Here is a 20633-nt window from a genome sequence, read left to right on the forward strand (position 1 = left end):
AGATAAAAAATGTAATGTCTGTATTACACAATCTTTGGGTTGCTATAGTAAGGGAGGATCCTCAATCATAGAGGTTACTGTTATTACTTGTTGATGTATCAGCAGAACAATTTATTGTTGTGACCCTGAAAGGCACCCAATTAAATGAATGGAAGGTGGGTCAAGATACACAGCAGCACAACTGGTTCGCTAATAAATGTGACATGGACTTATGTTGACTTTAAATGAAAGTGGATGATGTATGTATTATCTTCTTTCCCTGGAGAGCTTAATCAGTGACAATCTAAGTCTGTTTTGATAACAAAATCTTTTTGGCCTCTTTAAACTTAATGAAACATGTAATAATGTACATTACTTCTTTAATAGGAAGTTTCACAAACAACTCCTATTATTATGAGTTTATTCGAACGCCCCCAGTTTCTCTGTCTGCCAGTCAGCTGTTTGTCAGACGGTGCTGAGACAACATGAGTTAAGGTGTGTTATGAGTGAGAAGTTTCAGCGACAACCCTTTGGGTAATAAGACAATGACACAGTTCCTAGTCTATCTCTGGATTGAGGACAGATGACTATAATTGTTCTTTATCTCTTAGGGACAGCTTGGCTCGACCCGCTTTCAATCACTGTGGTGACACCAAAGAGAGAAACAAAAACACACAGGGGTCAGGGCACAAAGAGCATGACTTGCAAGTGCAATAACAGTGTTATAATTCAGACTGCCTCATTGCTTGAACTGCAGAAGAAAATATAGTATCACACATGCAGAACAGAGATTGAACATCCAATATATACAATATAGTGTGTGGATAAAGGGGTCCAACAGGTGTGAAGCAGTACCACTCGTAGCATTTGAACACACAGGTACAATACAAAAAGATAAATGAGTGTGAGGGGTAACCTGGCTAAGTAGCAAAAAAAGTTTATTCTTTTATTAAATGAAAACACTAAAAATATGAGATTGATTGTGAATTAATCCACCATCCTAACATTTATCCGGTGAGGTCAGCGGGATAGCTATTCAGCTTCTTTTGATACCTTAAGTAGATACCATTGACTATGGCTTTGAATTTAGAAGTTCAGCTACAATAACGGCCAACTAGAGCACATCAGTATAAATAAATGGGGTCTGTTTTTCATGAATTAATGACACAAAGCATGTTGAGTGCATCAAAGTGCAGGGACACATGGCAACTTTTGTTGTTGCTACATCTGCACTGCAGTCAGTAAAACAGTGGGATTAGAAGGAAAATGTCATCACCAGTTGTGATAGGAGCTCAGTGCACCACAGCACTCTGACAATGTCATGATAGGAGGTTTAGAATATCTGGCACCATAAATTCAATTACCACGGGAGGAGATAACATATTGGCTTACTGCACCATGTTGGTCTTGTCCAAGGCGAACCCAGTGTATATAATGGCTCAATGATATTGGGTGAGAAGCCAAACAGAACCAGCGGCAGTTTGACTAGAGGACAGGGGCATCTATAAACCTCTCCCTGACATCAATAGTTATGCTCTCTCTATCTCTTCTCTGTGCTTTATGGCTCCTGCCGATTTCAGCAACAAGAAAATTGCTGCAAGTTATTTTGTCTTGCTTTAGGGACTTCTATCAAGTCAATTTATTATTTGTTGCAAACAAATCATGCATAGAAAGAGTTTGTAAGAGAGTTGGCAACCCTGGATTCGAAACAATATTTAACAGTTATATTGCCATAATAATGGCATTTCAAGGTTGGAATACGTTATGTGGTGAGTTAATGAGGTTTGGGAATGTGTCTTTGTTTCAGCACATAGTTTTCAATATGCAAATACACAAAAACACACATACCCAAGCACACACTGTCAAAAATTGTGGGTTCCCACAAGCAGAGTCCTGCCCAGGTCCAATTTATGGAACCGACACGTTACCCGGGATTATATCTAAATCAAATCCGGACCAGACCCAAGTTCCTCGTAAGTAAAAAGATAACCAACATAATCGTTCATTTAAGAGTGCTTTATTTTAAGTTGTGCAATTTGTCAGCAGCGTAAGGTTTAATGTCTGATGGCATTGCTTAAATTAGAATATAAAAACACACACATCAGCAAATTTCACCGGTGGAGATTTGTGTTCTTGGAAAGTATCTATCGATTGACGGAGCACCTGTGCTCCTGCAGCTGCTGAAGTGCTCCCTTAGCGACGATGTGCCTAGTTTGCGGCTATTAATAGCTAATACTTTTTGGCACTTGTTACAAGCAGCAAAACCACTCACCATATTATTCTCACAGTGTCTGATCACACCAAATTTCTCCCATACGTCCGACTTGACCTCTGATGATGTGTTGTTCGCAATTTTATATTTCAATACTGGCGTTTTGTTTTCAGCTTCTCCTTCTCTGATGTGCTAGCTGCTAGCCTACATCGCTGTTTCATCAGTGACTTTCTGTTACTTGACTGGATGTGAATTAATGGGTGAAAGGTTGTCTTTTGCACTTTCAAAAGAAAACAATTCATGCCAACTAATTGGGCTTGATAAGATTCAGCTGGTTTAGATTTAAAAAAAACAACCTGCTGCCTTATTTTCAATTCTGTTTTATTTGATTTTTTTCATTCTCCTGTCAGTTTCACATTTTGTTCATTTTTACCTGTAAGCATGAATTAATATAAATATTATTTTTACTTGTTACACATACTTTTTGAGGGTTACCTGTCGTGCAGGACTCTGCTCGCAGGTATTTTTCCCAAGAAATGGGAGCAGATTTTGGTGAGAAATTCAGGGATCTCAATTCCCAGCATTCAACACTAATGCATGTTGGCAAGGAAAAAAACTCAAGCATAACAGATCGTATTTTTTCTGTTAGCAGCAGCTATCCCGGGCTTCATAGTACAGTAGCTCTACTGGGTGTTGTGGCCTCCAGTGCAGCTCTGCCTCTTAGAAAAGCTAATATTACTAAAACGCATAATCGTGTGTATTTCTGAACTTTGGGGTGCCAAAAAGTAGCTTTATAATATGTGTATTGTCTTTTACAGTAGAAGCAGCAGCAGTATACAACTAGTTTAAATGAGCCATCAGACATTAGTACTCTTCAGTGGTTGCCGCTGAACATAAAATTGAAGAGAATTTAAAACATTATGCGGTGTTACTTGATATATTTCCATGTGAGCAGACACACACACACACACGCACACACACACTCCAAGCTCACTTTGTCCCCATTCATCTCTTTTTCCCCCCTCTCAGCACATTGAATATCACCTTCACAGCCAGGTGGAGAGGCAGTACTACACTTCTGAATGAAGCAGGTGCATGGAGAGATGTCCAGCATCTCATTTCCCCCCACAGTGTTTATTTATTCACACTCTGAGTGAAGAGGGCCTTAAAGAGCAACCTGGAGAGTTTCTTTTGTAGCCCGTTAGACTGTTTAGAGCAAAATGCAAGAGAGATCGAAAGTCGGAGAGAGATAAAAAGATGGTGGACTGGGGAGTTATGGGAGTGAGGGGGCGTAAGAGTAAAAATCACAGCTACTACTACTACTATGACATGCACAAATTAATCTCGGAAAAAAATGTTTTTACTTCTTCTTGAAGACTTTTTCATGAGGAAGTTATGCGATAAAAAGTGAATAATGACTTGATTACAACATGGACTTGGCATGAACAACCCACAATGTGTTGTTCGGTGTAGGCGTGTAACGGCACAAAAGCAGCCTGGACACTGAAGTCTTTACATACCTGCTCACCATGACCTCACAGAAATATCTCATGAATGGTTGCTTATTCTGTTTTTTATGACCATTAGCTTTTATATTATAGCGTTGTATGTCATGTTGTTTTTATTCTTTAGATGAATGCATTATATATATATAGGCAACATGGGCAGAGACAAACTTTTTTTTTCCTCATGGATGTGTTTATTGACAGGCAGGAAACGCTTCAACCTACATGCCTGATGGGAAATTCAAGGCTTTACTTTTGTCAAGATTTACGTGACATTTTGATGGAGACGTATCTAGAATAGGAGAGTTATAGTTAAAAGACGTCGGGTAAGTGAAAGAGAGATGCGAACAGAGAATGAGGGAGAGAGTGTGAGCGAAAGAGAGAAGCAAAGAGAGTTGTGGGAGTGAGTGTAAGCGAGTGGGAGACTGAGAGCGAGAGAGCGGTAGAGAGGGAGATCGTGTGAGAAGGCTACTGTGCAGCTAAAACAGGCAAACCCAACTTTGCTATTGGCCAAAGCCTGAATGGCCTCAAGCTGTTCCTGTCATTCATCTGTATTTATTTGCAACTTGAGTGTGACTCCGACCCATTCAGAATCTTAGGGGAAATCCTCTCCACATTGAAATGTAAAAGACAAACTCTCTTTTAACATAAGAGTTTTCAGTTCCTAAGACATTTTCATTGATTTTTACAATGAAATCCAACATTTTTGCCTTGTTTTTTTTTTTTTTTGCATAGTTTCAATTTAAGCCTTTGGCATGTTTTTGCTGCATGGAATATTGTCAAGGTTTGCTCAAAGGTTTTTCTGAGTTGCATTCAGATTCATTCAAGTATATGCAAATGAATGACCGGGACATCTTGAGGTCACAGTTGTCTTTCCACACAAGTGATGAACATGGATGAACAGCAAAGTACCAAAGTTGAACAGACGGAGCCGTTTATATTTATTGTTTATTGTGTAGTTATTATTAGATTATTAGTTAATCCTTACATGTGTGCCTACATGTGTTTGTCTTTGTTAATGCCAAATCGAGTTTGTCTGCTTATTTAAAGAGTTTGAATATGTATTTGGCATCGAGATCAAGGCGTGTTTAGAGAAAGAAGGTAAAGGCCGCATAGAAGAAGAGAGAGATTAAAAATCAGGTGGATGATTTTGAATTCGGAGAGACAGAGAAAACATCACAGAGATCTAGAAGTAAAAATAGAATAAGCGAGTGTGAGAGAAGATGGAGGAGTGAGAGGGGAACAGGAGAGAGGTGAATGGTAAAAATCTGATTGTAGAACAGATAAATTTGTGTTTTAATCCCAGATAGGGGAATATCGAGGATGAAAGGATTGAAGAGTGACAGTTTGCAATGCAAAGAGGAGGGGGGTGAAAGGCACAGAGGTAGAGATAAAAGGTTTTTTTGGGGGGGGGTAAGAGGAGTATGAATGAGAAGGCTACATCTAGGAAGAAGCAGAGAGAGGGAGCCAGAGAGCGAAGGGGTGGAGGGCAGAGAAACAGATGGGCAGAAGGAGGAGGGGAGAGATAGATGGGAAAGGGGAGGGGGGGGTTGAGAAGAGGCTGCCAGGAGTTAGTGCAGAAAGTTGGACTTCATTGGGATTCATGGCGGGATGATGGCCACATCGATCCCTCCCTCCCGCTGTAGACATATTGCATTTTGGTTTTTTGTATCTCCGAAGTCAGCTCATGTACAGAGCTGACACCTACAGTATATCTGTAGACCCCAGGTTTCCCATTATGATAGGTCCAGATTTTTTTCCCAGTCCATCATAATACAATGCGCACATGCCATGTGCATTGAACGAGTTATTGGCTGCTGTCCATACTGGCCATGAAGCAATCCCTTCGTAGTGCAACTTTAAAAGATTGGGCCCAAAATCCACTGTCCTCGTTCTGTGAAAAAAAGTTCACCTGACGCTGAAATGAGGGTGCAGCAGTCTGTGTTAGCCCAATGAATTTGGTATCCTCCAAAATGATCAAAAAGGTCTTTTTTGTGCCAAATCCCCTTCTTGTGTTTCCTCAGACAGTATTTCACATGTCCTGGTTGTTGCATATAGGATTGTTGCCTGGACAAAATACCAGACTGGCTATCTGAGACAGCTGAAATTACATATTAGCCTTGGTTGAACTTAAAGATCCCTTTGAGACGTGTACCCCCTCGAGACAAGGTTTTTCCACACACACAAAAACATCCAATTATCTAATTTAAATCCTGAAAATTACATCTCCTCCTTCTCCCTCACTGAAAAATGCAAATATGCAATTATTGTTTATTTCAAAAGATTAACTACTAGACATGTCTTTTACATTACTGAAAGTCCATTCTCATTGTGCGTACACTGCAGGCTTCAGGTTTCCACATCACGCTTGTGTAAGTTGCATACTGGAACATAATAAGCTTCCAAACTAGTGGTGTGAAGTCACAAATAATGCTCAAAGTCCCACCCCTTAAACTCAGATTTTTGATGAGCACAGACAAACTTTCCACCCTTCAGAAGATTAATATTTCTTGTGTCAAAGTCTGCACATACATCATTCTGCACAGTGAAGCTCAAACATCCAACTGATGTAACAATAAGCAAAACACATTTTTGAGTAGAGGGGGACTTTAAGACTTCATTTTTGCACAGAATGTGAACCGTGGATTTTGTTCCCCGTTTCGTAAGGTGTCGCTATGCTTGTTAGATTATTGAATGACACCTGAAACCCCCTCATCCTACACCTTCCTGTTGTCGTAATTGAAAGGGCTGTGTCTTACAATTTCTGTTACTTTCTGAAACTGACAATACATCGATCCATGCCCACGTCACACAGCGATTAGCCAGGTGTGCGGAGGTGAGGAAGCCTGCCGGAATCAAACTTCTCTCTCAAGCTCTCTTTTTTCCCATTCTTCCCAATCATACTGTACTATTTGGACCAGGTGTAAGCACTCCTGCTTTTAGATGTGTTTGGACTACACATTATATGAAGTAGTTGTTAACCCTTTCCAGCATACCCAGGACTTTACAGTGTAGTTGCGTTTGGGAGGCTTCATGGCCGATATGGAAGGAAGAATGATTACAGCAATCAACGGCCTTGTCAATGTACATATGGCACGTGAATATTGTATTAAAACAGACTTGAAAAAATCTGAACCTATCCAAGATATGGCTATTGTGAATGTAAAAACACAGATTAATTCCTGTGGCACGATACATTGATGGTATATTTGGTACCTTTTGATGTGTTTGACAATGTTGCAGAGCTTGGATTACTGCATACATACTCAGTGCCAACTTACGCTCACGGTATGTGTGTATATATAGTTAGAGATGGAAAGAGAAAAGGAGAGGGGGAGGGATGGAGAGACAGAAACAGAGAGAGTAAGAGAGTGAGAGGGAGGTTCAAGTCAGTATTTCATGGATGGCTGTGTTGCTATGGGAACAAGATGTGGGCTCCCTATTCCCAAAAAAGTGTCCTCCTTCCTTCCTCCCTTCCTTCCCTTTTTCCCTCTCTCTGTCTCTCATCACTTCATTTCTCTCTCTTCTTCTATCTCGGCATCCACAGCATCTACACCTCTCTCTCTCCTCTTCCCTTTCCCCCCCGATCACATCCCAACACATGCCTCCTCTCTCAATCTCTCGTCCTCCCCTCTGTCATCCATCCTTTCCCCGCCCACTCATTCACCTTTCTCTCTGTCCATACCCTTCCTCTCCTCCTCCTCACTCTTCCCCCCATTTTTCTTCTCTCTCTGTCTCTCTGTCCTCCCCTCTCTGTCTCTCTTTCCATCCCTGTTTTTCCCTGTCTCTCTGATCCCTCTGTCTCTTTAACACTCACTTATATTCTATTCTTTTCTCGGTTGTCATGGCAATAGGCTGGGGGCGTGAGGGAGCGAGCGCGAGCAAGCGAGCGGGAGTGGGTGTTTCGGAAGTGACATCTCTTGGGCAGTAACCTTGTTTCCTGTGTGGTGGAGTTGGGGGCGGATTCAAGGCGCTAGCAGTGCAGCAACAGTGACGCCGTGTGGACGCTTTGGGTGAGCAATGGGGAACCCGGGACGCGCTGTGCGAGGGCTGGGTGAATGATCTGATAGGTGAGAATACTCTCTCTCCATCTCTCCCACTCGCTCTGTCACACACATACATACACACATGTACCTACACGCACACACACACACACACCTTTATCCCCATCCTCCCCCCTTCTCATCTAACATTTCTCCTTCATGAGTGAAGAGGATTCATTATAGTAGGTGAAATTAAAAAGGGATCAAAGCTTTTGCCGGGATTCACACAGCAGGTTGAGTGTATGAGAAGAGCAGCTTTTTACATATCTTTTTGTCTTAGTCTAAACCGAGAACCACACACATTTCCTTACATTATAGTGGCAGCTGGTGAGTGTGCAAGACCTTTTTTGCTTAAAAGGTCATGACTAAAGTGATAAGGAACAACATTTTTATTTCAGAAGCCTGATGTTTTAGCTCTGCTGTAACCTAAAGAGAATTTAAAATACCTGGAAAAGTGGTATAGTATGGAGAGGAAGTACAGTTCTGCCTGCATCCAGCAGACATGAAGGAACACTATCATCAATTTTAAATTGTGTTTCTGTATACCTGACATATTTAAGTCTCATAAATCTCTCCTTTTAGCTCTATTTTGGTTTCCACCAACTCATGGGAAAAATATCTGGCTCTTTAGCTCACTACGTGTTTGACGTTCTTTACCTGCTATTGTAGTCACTAACTTTGTCTGTCTGCCATTTGGTGCTGGGCAGGTAACATACAGACTGCTTATTTGAGATTTTCTGCCACCTGCTGCTGCTGGAAATGGGGTTAAGGAGATCAGAATTTGCAAACCGTAAACAAAAATAATGAGGCTAAAACTCGCGGAGCTGCAGAATGATCATTCTCAGTGGGTTTGTCACTACAAGCATCCACTCTCGCATTACTCATTTGATCTATTGTTTATGTAAAAAACTATTGATTGGTGGTGCATTTAACTGAAATACTTTGGTACATCTTTGATTTTGTGACTGCCCTTCAACTTGAAGTTGACAAATACACACATACAGGCACATTCAGAGTGAGTATCGTGCAGGAAATTTTTAGCTCACACAAAACTGTTTCATACATGTACATAGTAAGACAATAGTTTCTATTTTTGCCAGTGTGCAGTTGCTTTGGTCTTGTGGTCATCAAAAGGTGAATTCAAGTCGGAACCAATTTCCGATAAGTTACTTGAGGTGACCAAAAGTTTATAAAAAATCTGCATATTAAGTACATTCTAATTTGTAGATAATTTGTAGTGCATTATTGCTTTCTGTCCCAACTTTGGAAAAGATGTGAAGAAATTATCCTTTGTTGCAAAAATGGCAAATAGCGGTGTATTTCTGTTTCTGCATAGTATAATTCTAATGTATAGCTGGGAGAGCAATGGTCTGCTGTTGGGGACGTGTACAATCTGAAGATGGACATCCACTGAGCATTACACACTATAGTAAATTACAGATGCTAAATACAGATAAACCAAACTAAAAATAAATGTGGAACAACTCAAACAACTCAAAGTGTGTTTTCATGTGTCCTTTTAATTTAGTTCATGGTGGTATTTTTGCTGCTGTGTCAGCTAAGCAGAATGCAAACTAGAAACTTCAAATACTTAAACGAAAATTTGTAGAAACAGGTGTTTAAACATCAACCGAACGTGTCAAAGTCCACATTATACCCAGTCTAATTACAAAAAACAAACTACCCTTTATAATGTGATCATTAAAATGACATTAAGTAGTCAGCTGTAACTGCAGCAACACAGATACAACTTATCTCCTACTCAAGTCTGACACCGCCTCCGACTCCACCAGTACCCTTGAGTGATGGTATCCTGTAATTGGCACAAATAAAGTCACATTTTCACAACAGAGGTACCTAATTAAAGCGGAGATCCAACAGAAATGTCTGGTGCAGAGGTATTTTCATGATGCAAAATGCTGTAATAGCACTGTTGCTGTCATTTTCATAGCTGAAAAATTGGTTGCTGGTTGATTGCTCGTAACACCATATAGTACTTCATCTTTGAGCTATTTGGGGAGAAGATGTGGTGGGGGGACGTGGTGAGATTGGAAGCGCCTTAAATTGCACAGGCTGGACAGTACATTTTTAAAGCCAGAGGTCTTGCCACCCTGTAAGGTAATCATTGAGTAATAGGTATTGATCAGCAGTCCTATCAAACTCCCACATATATTTTTAGGTAATTTTCTGCCATGAAGCAGAAAAATTATACTGAGTACATTTTAATGAAGTAAAGCCTGATTTCTGAATGCAGACTATCATTATTTATTGTGCTGCATGTTCAAGCCAGCCCGCTACCATAGCCAAAACTGATGTAAGTCTAATGAAGTAGAGTTTCTCCTTCGCAGCATATAGAAGAAGTTGAGGGCATGACCAATGTGCTTGTTCAGCTAGAAGACTCGTTCTTCTGGGCCTCTGTGACCCCTCTGCTGACACTTGACAGCCCCCCTTGACTCAGCACTGACAGCTGCCTACTGTACTGCACATATGCACCACTCTGACTCACGGCTTGTCAAAGTGCAGTGTTGCATCTATTCTAACTACCATCCATATATTAATTCTTGGCATCTGTATTCCATTGGTATATTTTCCAGTGATTTTTTTTTTTGGAAGGCAGTAATATGTGACAGTGGTGCAGCTGAGGTCACAGTAACGACATGTGCACTGTGTGATGCTCTCTTGCCTAGAAAGTAAGATGCTTTGGTTTGCCATGCTTGCAGGAGTACATTATCTGCCCCGGGCGGCCCAGGGATATTGCAAGCTTTATTTTTAGCGCTGTTTTGGAGCTCAGCGATGTGTATAAATCAACATTAGGCCTGTCGGGTTCCAGTAATGACAACGTTGACTAAGGCTGACCAGTCATCCGATTGGTGCATGGCACTCTTCTTTGTAAACTGCTAAGGTTGGCAGAAAATGGAAAAGAGCCCACAGAGAGGGAAGGAGAGAGAGGAACAGAAGGCAGAGTAAGGAAAATACAGAGATCAGACCGTAGAGAGCGAATGAAAGACAGAGTGAGATAGAGGAAGATGAGCGGAGAAAAGAGGCATCTCAGCATTTCTGCTTGTGCCAAATCATTACAGTATATTCATGCAACGTAGAGCTGTGCCTGTGCACTCTGTACGTACGAATGGACAGACAGAAGAATGAGTCTGCTCATTGAAATTCTGTCCACTGCGCTTCACAGGCCCTTAATAGGCAGCCTCGGGGGTGGAGAGGTAGGCCTACAGTAGAGTAGCGCAGATTGGGCTGTGGATGATTCATGCTGCTATCCCCCAGTGAATATCTCAGCATCATGACTTTGCTCTGCACAGTTGCAAAGTTTGGATTCAAGGGGCTTAGGTGCATTTCTGGAGAAAGAGAAAGCATGCCACAAAGTGCAGTGTTTCTGTAGATTCATATTGCACTCGCTCTGCATCTATCACATCTGCTTTTACAGTCGATCTGTTGACACTCCCATCCAGAATCAAGAACAATTCATAAAAAGAGTGGAATAAGTCAACAGTGACAGATCACCATATTTGCCTTTCCCCTCGTTATGTTAAAATATATGGGAGGTGCCAACAGCTAGAAAATGATTGTTTTGTTTGATGCAAGTCATAACATTTTATTGTTTCCCTTTGCAACAGAAATATTTTGCTATGAAGCCTTTGAAGATAAAATTTCCAGACAACCCACTGTGCAACATAACAGCTCAGAGCATATTAATCAAATATAAAACCTTGGAATACTTTTTTCAGCTGTTAATCCATGGTTGTGGAGATGTATTGATGACACATCCATTCCGGTCATAATCTTGTCAATATTTCACACAATATTTCATAGAAATAGTATTCTGAGTGTTCTGGATTGCTGTCAACAACTAGATGTAACCAACTTCGGAGAGCTACAATGGAATTGAGCCACTAAGCTTGTGTGTTTTAAACATCAAATACAATATCAATCAAATAGCTGCCAAAACCCCTAAATTAATGGTGTTATTTGGTGGCATAAAGACTGTTGTTTTACAACACTGTACAGTCTTTCTCACTCACCCACCTCCTCCCTTTATTTCTTCTCCTCATGTCGCTTGCATTTTTGAATATGAAACAGACACAAAAGTTCATCTGAAGCTATCTTACCCTTTAATGCAGCCCAATCACAGTGGCCCATTCATGGCTTTGAGTTTCTGTTCATATTCCACGCCGTCCATATTAATTAGCTGTGGTTGTTTAGGAGCTCATCTATATTTCAGCAGCTTGATTCATAATTCAAAAAGGAACCTGAAAGATCAACTGAGTTGTTATTTTGCAACAATGAGACGGTTGCCTGTTGTGCTTTTCCACTCCGGCTTGGTAGAGAAGCATCAAGAGAGGGGGAGAATCTGAGAAGTGATGATGCAGTAAAATAATCAGATATGACATGCTGTAGTGTTGCACTTCAGGCTGCAGGTGACTGTTTCTGGCTTACTTTTCAAGAGGAGAGAGTTCAGAGCTTCAGTCTATCACCTACATGATCTATTTCCTGTGTCAAATACTTGTATGTTTAAAAAAAATTAAGCAAAGGGTCAGTTGTCATTGGATTTTCAGTCAACTTTGTGTATTGGGTCAAACTAACAGCAGTTTTCTCTCTCCTTGTCTGTGAGTGTGTGTGATTGTGTGAAAATGTGTGTGTGTGTGTGTGTGTGTTCTGGTCTTGTAGTACAGCCTGCAGATGTTGGAAGTGTGAATTTGGCTTTTCCTTGGTGAAAGAGGTGTGAGCCACTGGGGGGATGTTACTTTGACTGACTCACAGACTGCTTTCTCTCTTTTTTCTACTGCTTTCTCAACTTGTTTACCTGAAGATTTTGATTAAAATCATACTTCGCCAATTCTTTAACTTGTTTTAAGTGCAAATTAGTTTACATCTCCCTGTCTAGTCCAGCACTGTAGATGTAATTTTGATGCTAGTGGAGTGGTGATCTGCCTCTGGGAGATATTGACACCTTTTCTTTTTAGCTTGGAATATCAAGCAAAGTTTTAAAACAAGTACAATTATCTCAGCCTGTTGGCAATATTTTTCCCGTTTGAAGATGGCCTATTGTAACTAACTTGTTCCCAGCGATGTTCCACTGGACCGTTTCTAAAAGAGAGGAGAGTCTTTGAATTCCAACATGAGGCGAGATAAAGTGAGAGAACTGCCTCGAGATGTTTGCTTTTGTATCCGTAGCTGAAAACTATAAAATACTCTGTGGCATAATCTCAAGCATGTGAGAGATGATGCTGTTGCCTTTTGCTTCATGGAAAAGAAATAAACACGTCCAAAGCTTAAACAGAGATAATAAATAAAGAGTCTAAGGAGGGAGAGGAAATGTAAGGTTAATATTAGAACAACAGATGCATCAAGAGAGGCCCTTCACATGCAGAAGAGAGAGTACGATGCATTGAATGAGAAAGAGAAGGGACAAAAGTATAAAAATGGAAATAAACATCAAAAAGTGTTTGAAGACCACAAAAATACAGTAAATATGAATTAAATTTGTTGGAAAAATGTAAAAAAAAACACAGTATTATGCTATGCCCATGGTGTATTGCCTTAAAGGGAATCTATTATGCTTATCCTGATTTTAAGTCATATATAGACTGTTAAAATGTCAGATGTTCATATTAAAAGTGGCCAAAGTGTCAAATAATGAGTTAAACGTATGTTAGAAGTAATCCCTGTGAGCAAAAAGCACCAGCTTCAGACTGTTCTGAACACTCGGTTTCCAACGTTTTTTTTCTACTTTCAGCCCAAGCTGATGTCAGTTCATGACGGATTTCTTTATATGGTCATCTGCTCCACACACAGTGCATGAGTTTACTGCTCTGCTCCACTAACATTATGGCATTTCTCTATTGTTTTGGGGAAGTCACGCTGAGCCATGATTTGAGTCGAGCTGGCACGCTGTGAGTGTTTTTCCATTACACAACAGGCAAGTAAAAAGTAGTTTACTTGTTGGAGGTTGCTGGTCATCTGCAGCTCTTCATCAAATATCATCATCACTGCGGCTGTTTCAGCTTGTACTATTCCTCCCTGCATTATTTCTAACTGATCCACTGAACAAAGAGCTCCAAATATTTCCATATGCTGTTGTTGTGTCGACCGGTTTTTAACACCACTAACGAAGTTCTGCTAATTTGGTGAGGAACACGTTTCATTCCCTGTAAATTTTTCACAATAAAAGTCTCTGGTTATTTAGTCATTTAGAAGCTTTTAATATGAAGCAGCAAAAGTAGAAAATGTTGGGTTTTCATCAGCAGTAACTTAACATGACTCTGAGCCTCTGGAAAGCTGGCCAATCTTCATTTGGCACCTTCCGGAAAGCTGGCCAATCAGAACAGGGTGGGCTCATTGGGGCTCTTTATCCAGCCTCCTATGACTGGCTGCATAAAGAGCTAGTATAAGATAAATAAGAAGTTTTCTGAACTGTGAATCATGCAAAGATACTCTAGTGGAGTCCCAGAATAATGCTAGAAATGAGCATAATAGGTCCCCTTTAAGTTAAAGCATAAGCTAAAACACTGTAATAAGGCCAGAACATTTAGACAGCAGCAAAAGAAAATATAAAGCAAAAGAAAATACAAAGTGCCTCATTAACCAAAGGTCCTTAGCCACACATTTTTCACTTAAGATGAGGTCAAACAGCTACCTGGAAAAGATCCATTTTAATGTCTCCAATATCGTGTGATCAATTCCTTTAATTATCTGAGGCACAGAGCCTTCGGATATCATTTTAATTTTTTTCTATATCTTCATAAATGATCTTTGGAATCGAGGATAACATCAAAGATAATTCGTACCCCTGCCAAGGAGATTCTAGTTTAATTTTTCTGTCTGTCTGTCAGCAGGATATCTCAGAAACCTCAGAACAGATTTATGTTAATGTTGGTGGACAGGGCAGCCTCAGGCTAAGGAAGAGCTTATTAGATTTTGGTTGTGAGCTAGATCTAGGACTTCTTCAATTAGACAATTATCATTTTTAACAGTTTTAACAGTGATAGAGAATTTCCAATCCGAAGGGTGTGTTTGCAGAGTCACTATCGAGTGCCTTATAAATGAAACTCAATCAGTGAAGATTTTGTGTGATGGAAGCTGTACACTCTGTTTTATTTGCTTCCATACATGATTTTCTCATCCTAATACAGCTTTACATTTGTCTAAGGACTGAAATTCTTCCGATTTGTGTGAATGGGGTTGAGGTCAGGACGATTATTTCTGGATGAAGTATTTTGATGAAGTATTTTGAGGTGTTTAAGCATTATAGCTGTAGGTGATGGAAAAAATCATAATGGCTTTGAGCAGCACGAGAGTATGGCTGTAGGTCCAACCATACGTGACTCATGTCCAGTCCTTTTTGACTTGAACTGCTCCAACCAGTATTTTTTGTTTGTTTGTTTGTTTGTTTTTGAGCCGTCCATAATCAGCTGTGTAGAAATTTTATATTCTGTGAGCCTTAAGGTCCTCTCATCTGTGCCATATGTGTGTGTGGAACAAGCAAATATTGGTCAGTTTTGTCAATGCAAGACCTATTTGTATTATTGTTTAATCATTTTTATTGTGATTTTGTTTTAAAGGAATAGTTTTCTCACTTGTAATAGTGATACTAATCTCATATGTATCCATTAAATATAAAATTATAGTCAGGGGATGGTTAGTTTAGCTTACCATAAAGACTGGAAATAGCTAATTTGCTCTATCGAAAGGTAAAAAAGTTAAAGCTTATAGCAAGTTTGTTACAAAAACAGAAGTGTTAAAACAACAAGTTGTGGTTTTATGGGGGCTCAAGTGAGTGGACTACTACTACATTTGGAAAGAGCAAGGCTCACTGTTTCCCCTTGATGTCAGTGTTTATGCTAAACTAAGCTAACCATTTCCTGGCTGTAGCTTCATACTGAATGGACATAGAGTGTTATTAATCTTTTCATCTAATTTTCGGAAATGAGCGTATTTCCCAAAATGTCAAACTATTCCTGTAAACCAGAGAGCCTGTTTTTTTTAAATATCTTGTGTCATTACCAATGCTCATTGTTTTATTTATTTCATGCTGTAGTTTTTAAGGCCTCTAATATACTTTCATTGTGGTTGCCTGTGCATCTTGTTTGACAAGTGGTCTATAAATAAATGTATATTATTATCTAACACGCCAGAAGCAGGTTCTGTTTCTAGCATTCTCTGCTCGTTGTTTAAGTAACGTGTGATGACCTCATTAAGCAGACCTATCAAACACACTCTAATGACACCTGACACTGATGTTATGAGGACAGACATGTCACAGCATCACAGCCCTCCTACCGATGATCCTAACTGACCTTCTCTTTCCTCCCTCTCTCTCCTCTCCTCCCCTCCTCCCCCCTGACCCGTCTCTCCTCCTCCTCTGCCGTCCAGATGCAAGGTGTGCCGTCCCCCCCTCCTATCATCATCACCATCATCGCTCTCACGCCCACTCCTTCCACGCTCCCTCCTACGACCGCCCTGCTCCCGAACGTCCCTCCTACGACCGTCCTTCCTACGACCGTCCCTCCTACGACCGTCCTTCCTACGACCGTCCTTCCTACGACCGTCCTTCCTTCGACCATCCCTTGCACGAGCGCCCCATCTACGACCGCCCCTCACACGATCGCCCACCCCGTGACCACTGGAACCCCCGTCTTCGCGTGAGCACCGGAAATCAGCTCTACATGTTGGACCAGGAAGAGGTATTGTACTCCACACACCAGGAATACACAGATGCTGGTTTCACACAGAGGAGATGGAAGCCAAATTTGCTAAACTTTAAAACCAAGACACATCAGTCAAATACAAATCACTACCAGTGAGCTGTGAGCTGGTAAATTTAAAATTTAACATTTTTTATTGAAGGGGGTTGGTTTCCACCAAGTCACCAATTTGAATCCTTGGACCACTTGGTCTGGGTGGAGAGAGAGGGTGGTATCATAGATGCCTTCTTTGTCTGAGTTTACTGGGAAAATAAAGGTTAAATACCTTTATTTAAGCCTCCCATTATGCAGTGTAGTTTAGATTGTTAAAAAGTTCACAACATTATATAGTACATACTTACAGTACACATGCTAGCACATTTACACATTACATTTAATTACATATTGCAGGAGGGTTTACTCTCATTGCAATATGTCTTGCTTTTGTAAGTAATATTCATAGTAAAAAGAAATGTAACATGTTACTGTAAAAGTAAATCACTTTGAGCTGCATTTCATGTATGTAATAATTTGAGTTTTGATAGCTGATTTGATTTTGTATCCGATTCCAAGTTTGTAAGAAACCCAAATTTATTTATTTAAAGGTCCCCTCCAGACTTTTTTAAAGATAAAATGCTATAAAATGCTCTGTAAAGGCTCTGTAATCCTTAAAATGACATCTATTGCTTCTCACTCATTGAAAAATCCAATGATGTTTTTTAAAATTTCAAAATGATAAAAATTTCACCCACTTCACTGAAAAGTCCATTCTCAGTATATGTGAATTGGAGGCATCAAGTTTCCACATCATATTTCTGTAAGTTGCATACTGGATCACTAGTTGTGATGTCACAAATAATGCTTGTACAGTAAAGTACTGTGCTTGTCTTAAACTGAGATTTTCAATGAGCACACTCAGTAGATGAATGTGAAAACAGCTCATACATCATTCTGCACAGTGAAGCTCACGTAACAAGTAGCAATAAGAAAAGCACATTTTTAAGTTCTGAGTCTATAAAATCACTTAATTGATTTTTTTGGCCACTTGAGGGCAGCATAATAAGCTGTAAACACAACATTGACAGAGTATCTATCACCTTATAAACTTGGCAAACATTTTATCAAACAGTTTCTTTTTTCATCCAGCAGACACAAAGCAACATTATCATTCATTTTGAGTCAGGTCACCTGGCAAATGTAAGTTCCATTTTCAATTTCCTCCACCAAGTCCTGAGGGAAATATGTGGCTGCTTAGCTTCTAAATGCTCAGTACTGTTCACCAGCTAGTTGCTAACTTTGCCTGTCTGCTGTGTGGTGCTGGGCAGGTAGTGTACCTATTATTCATTTAAAAATATTGATTAGTTCAGCTTTAATTAATATTTGTTCTCTTTGGTCTTTTTTATTACCAGTGAACATGATACAAAACATTCACAGTCATTCAACTAAACAGCTAATATGTAATCTACCCGGCAAAACCTAAGGTTTAGTTCTTTGAATAAATTTCCTTGTTCATAAGTATCAAGTAATTTGTGACGTAATTCCTGGAAGGCAAACCTAAAGAGTTTGGAAAAGGGCTTTAAAGACTGTGATTTGATAAGCAGATTAAACTAAAATTTTAACTCTAGTTTCAAATATTACAGTAATTCTGAAACAGTTCTGTCTTGATCAGTATGTGATGTGAGAGAAATAATCCACAAAAAAATACTTCACTCAGACTCCTGTCTTTCTGGGTAAAACATAGGTTGACGTCATTGTCAGGATGGCCTATTAGCAGATAGTTTCACAGTCTTTGTGCTACTTAAAGAACCCTACTTTTCGGCTAATATCTGTTAAAAAGGAGGTCAGAAAGATAATATATCCAGAGTTTATCCCAGAAGCTTGAACTTCCTCGGATCGCTGTCGCCTCAGGCTCACTTTTGGGGGTTCAGTTTCAAGGGCAGTTGTTAATTCTGTGGGAACCTGACTATAACTGGAAACTTTTGGCCAGTGTTTGCATTGTTCAATTGGATCATAATTGTGTAACCAGTAACCTAAAAAAAAACAAAAAAAACCAAAAACATACCCTTCAACTGTGATGTGGAGTTATTTTGGACTTTTTTTGAGTTCTCACTTTATCGACCTGCCTGACCTAAAGTGACATGAACTTGGTTTTACACACAGATGATGTCATAACTTTACTAGAATAGTAAACGCAATGCAAAAGTGGAGAAACAAGAGTTGTGCCCGTATATAAAGTTTTAAATGCATACTACATTAACTGTTCTTTAAAGAATAAGACTAGTGATATTCTATATTTTTTTTATTATTTTCAACAAATCCCATGAAAGACCCAAACCAGCAATTGAATTGATCCTACTGAAAAGTATTCTGTTTGTAGCTAAAGCCTGATATAGCTTATTCCTGTGTGTCATGTTTCAAAACACATCAGTGAGCCACACAGATACACTGGCTTTCATTATTGCCATGAACACGGGTACTGTAGTTTATTTTGAATCAATCCCACTTACACCATCCTGCTGCCATAAGTACTCACTTCAGCACCAAACGTGTATTAATCTGAAGCCAAAAATAGAAATGTGCTATTTACTCCTGTTTGAGTAATATTTGATAAAGACTACAGCGCCCAGCATTTTAAGGAAATTACTTTTTATTTAAAAAATAAACCAATTATGTATTTGTGACCAATTTTTAAAAAGTTACATTTTCAATAGGAGTCAATAGGCTTGGGAGGCACGGACAGGTTATGGAAGTATGAAAGTATTGACAGAAGGACTTGGTTTTGTTCATTAAATGGGATTTGTTACAATTAGACAAACACAGAATAATGCCAAACTTATCCTTGGTTATTTGGATTCCTACTGTTTATTTGTTGAATCAGCCATTGCAACACTTGGTCCGTCTATAAAGTGTGATACTACAGGGTAGGAATGCCTAGTAAAGTCTATTTAAAAAGACGTCATTGGCATTGTCAGCCAGAACCAGTGCGGCCCACTTCTTAATAGCAGTGTACAGAAAGCATCTCCAAACAGGGTAAATATGTTGTTTCTATGCTTTATGATGACGGATATATTAATTAATTTAAAAAACAACCTTATGGATAACAAGTTTAAAGTGCTTAAGGATATATTTTTCCCTCAATAGTTTTATTTAAATATAACTTACTGCTTACTTGTTTACTTACTGGAAAGAAAATTAAAGTGCCAGTTTAAATCTGACATATGCAGTAAGTAGCTGGAAATATTTTTAATGAAAGCTCTACTCTTTGGGGGAATGATTTAGCAGGCCTTCTGTTTTCAGCTGTTTTAACACATGCACAGCTGGGAAGCTTCATAGTGACACTGCTATCTTCTGCTGTTAAACCAGCATTATATTCTGTAATCTCAGCTGACTTTCAGATTACTTAAAAAGGACACAGCAGTATATTAGTGTTGATGAACGTGACTGTTTTTGCTCCAAAGTTTGCATATTGATGTACCAAACACAGATGCACAGTGCATGACTGAACCTGCTGCTGATTGTGAGTAAAATCTCATCTTGCTCTTCAGGCCAGTAGAGGGTGCTGTCCCCCAGCTTTTTCTACCTCGGCTTTGCAACAAAACTATTTTTACACACAAATAACACAGTTTTATCAAAGACTGAATGACACCATTATAATTATAACACCATCATCAAATCTATAGGTCACCCCCCCCCCCCCCCCCCCCCCCCCCCAAATTTAGAAAGTCTGTAAATAGACCACAATATATGCTGACATAATTGTTAAATTAAGCTTTCAACTCTGACAAGTCAGCACTTTATAGAAGTTCATCTGAGTAGCTGCATGCCTGGACATCTGACAATACAGTTGCTCTGGTGTTTTAGTATTTTTATTGTGTTTCAAATTACTTTTATTGTATCTTATTGATATCTGCCTCGCTCTTTGTTATGATGTGTTCTACAGTATGTATTTGTGTATGGCGTTTGGCACTGAGGCGAATTCCTATGTTCAGCTATGTTGGCAAGGCGATAAAGTAATGAATCTTCATGTGGCCAGTCAAAGCGTACGGGTGGCGACTCTTGCTGTAGTGTGAGTGCACGGCTGCCAATAGTATTTCAAATTGTCATCACTCAGAGGAATAGAGCGCGCTGTGATCCCGATAAGAGATCTGTGCTGCTCTGGAGGGATTGAAAGGAGAGCCCAGTTCAATTAATCAGAGCCCTA

The 20633-nt window shown here is 39.7% G+C and overlaps 1 protein-coding gene across 3 annotated transcripts in view; it reads left to right on the forward strand.

Moving 5' to 3' along the window:
* syngap1b (synaptic Ras GTPase activating protein 1b) overlaps window positions 1–20633 on the forward strand; it is a 133574-nt gene that overhangs the window by 17839 nt on the left and 95102 nt on the right. For 2 of the 3 annotated variants that reach the window (XM_042423601.1, XM_042423598.1), the window contains one exon: window positions 16122–16432. In XM_042423601.1, the coding sequence (XP_042279535.1) occupies window positions 16122–16432 (311 nt within the window). Of the gene's footprint in view, window positions 1–16121; window positions 16433–17553; window positions 17630–20633 lie in introns of those variants that run through there. The other variant, XM_042423599.1, reaches the window with a different exon arrangement.

Source organism: Thunnus maccoyii, chromosome 10, assembly GCF_910596095.1.
Source record: "Thunnus maccoyii chromosome 10, fThuMac1.1, whole genome shotgun sequence".
Taxonomy (NCBI): domain Eukaryota; kingdom Metazoa; phylum Chordata; class Actinopteri; order Scombriformes; family Scombridae; genus Thunnus; species Thunnus maccoyii.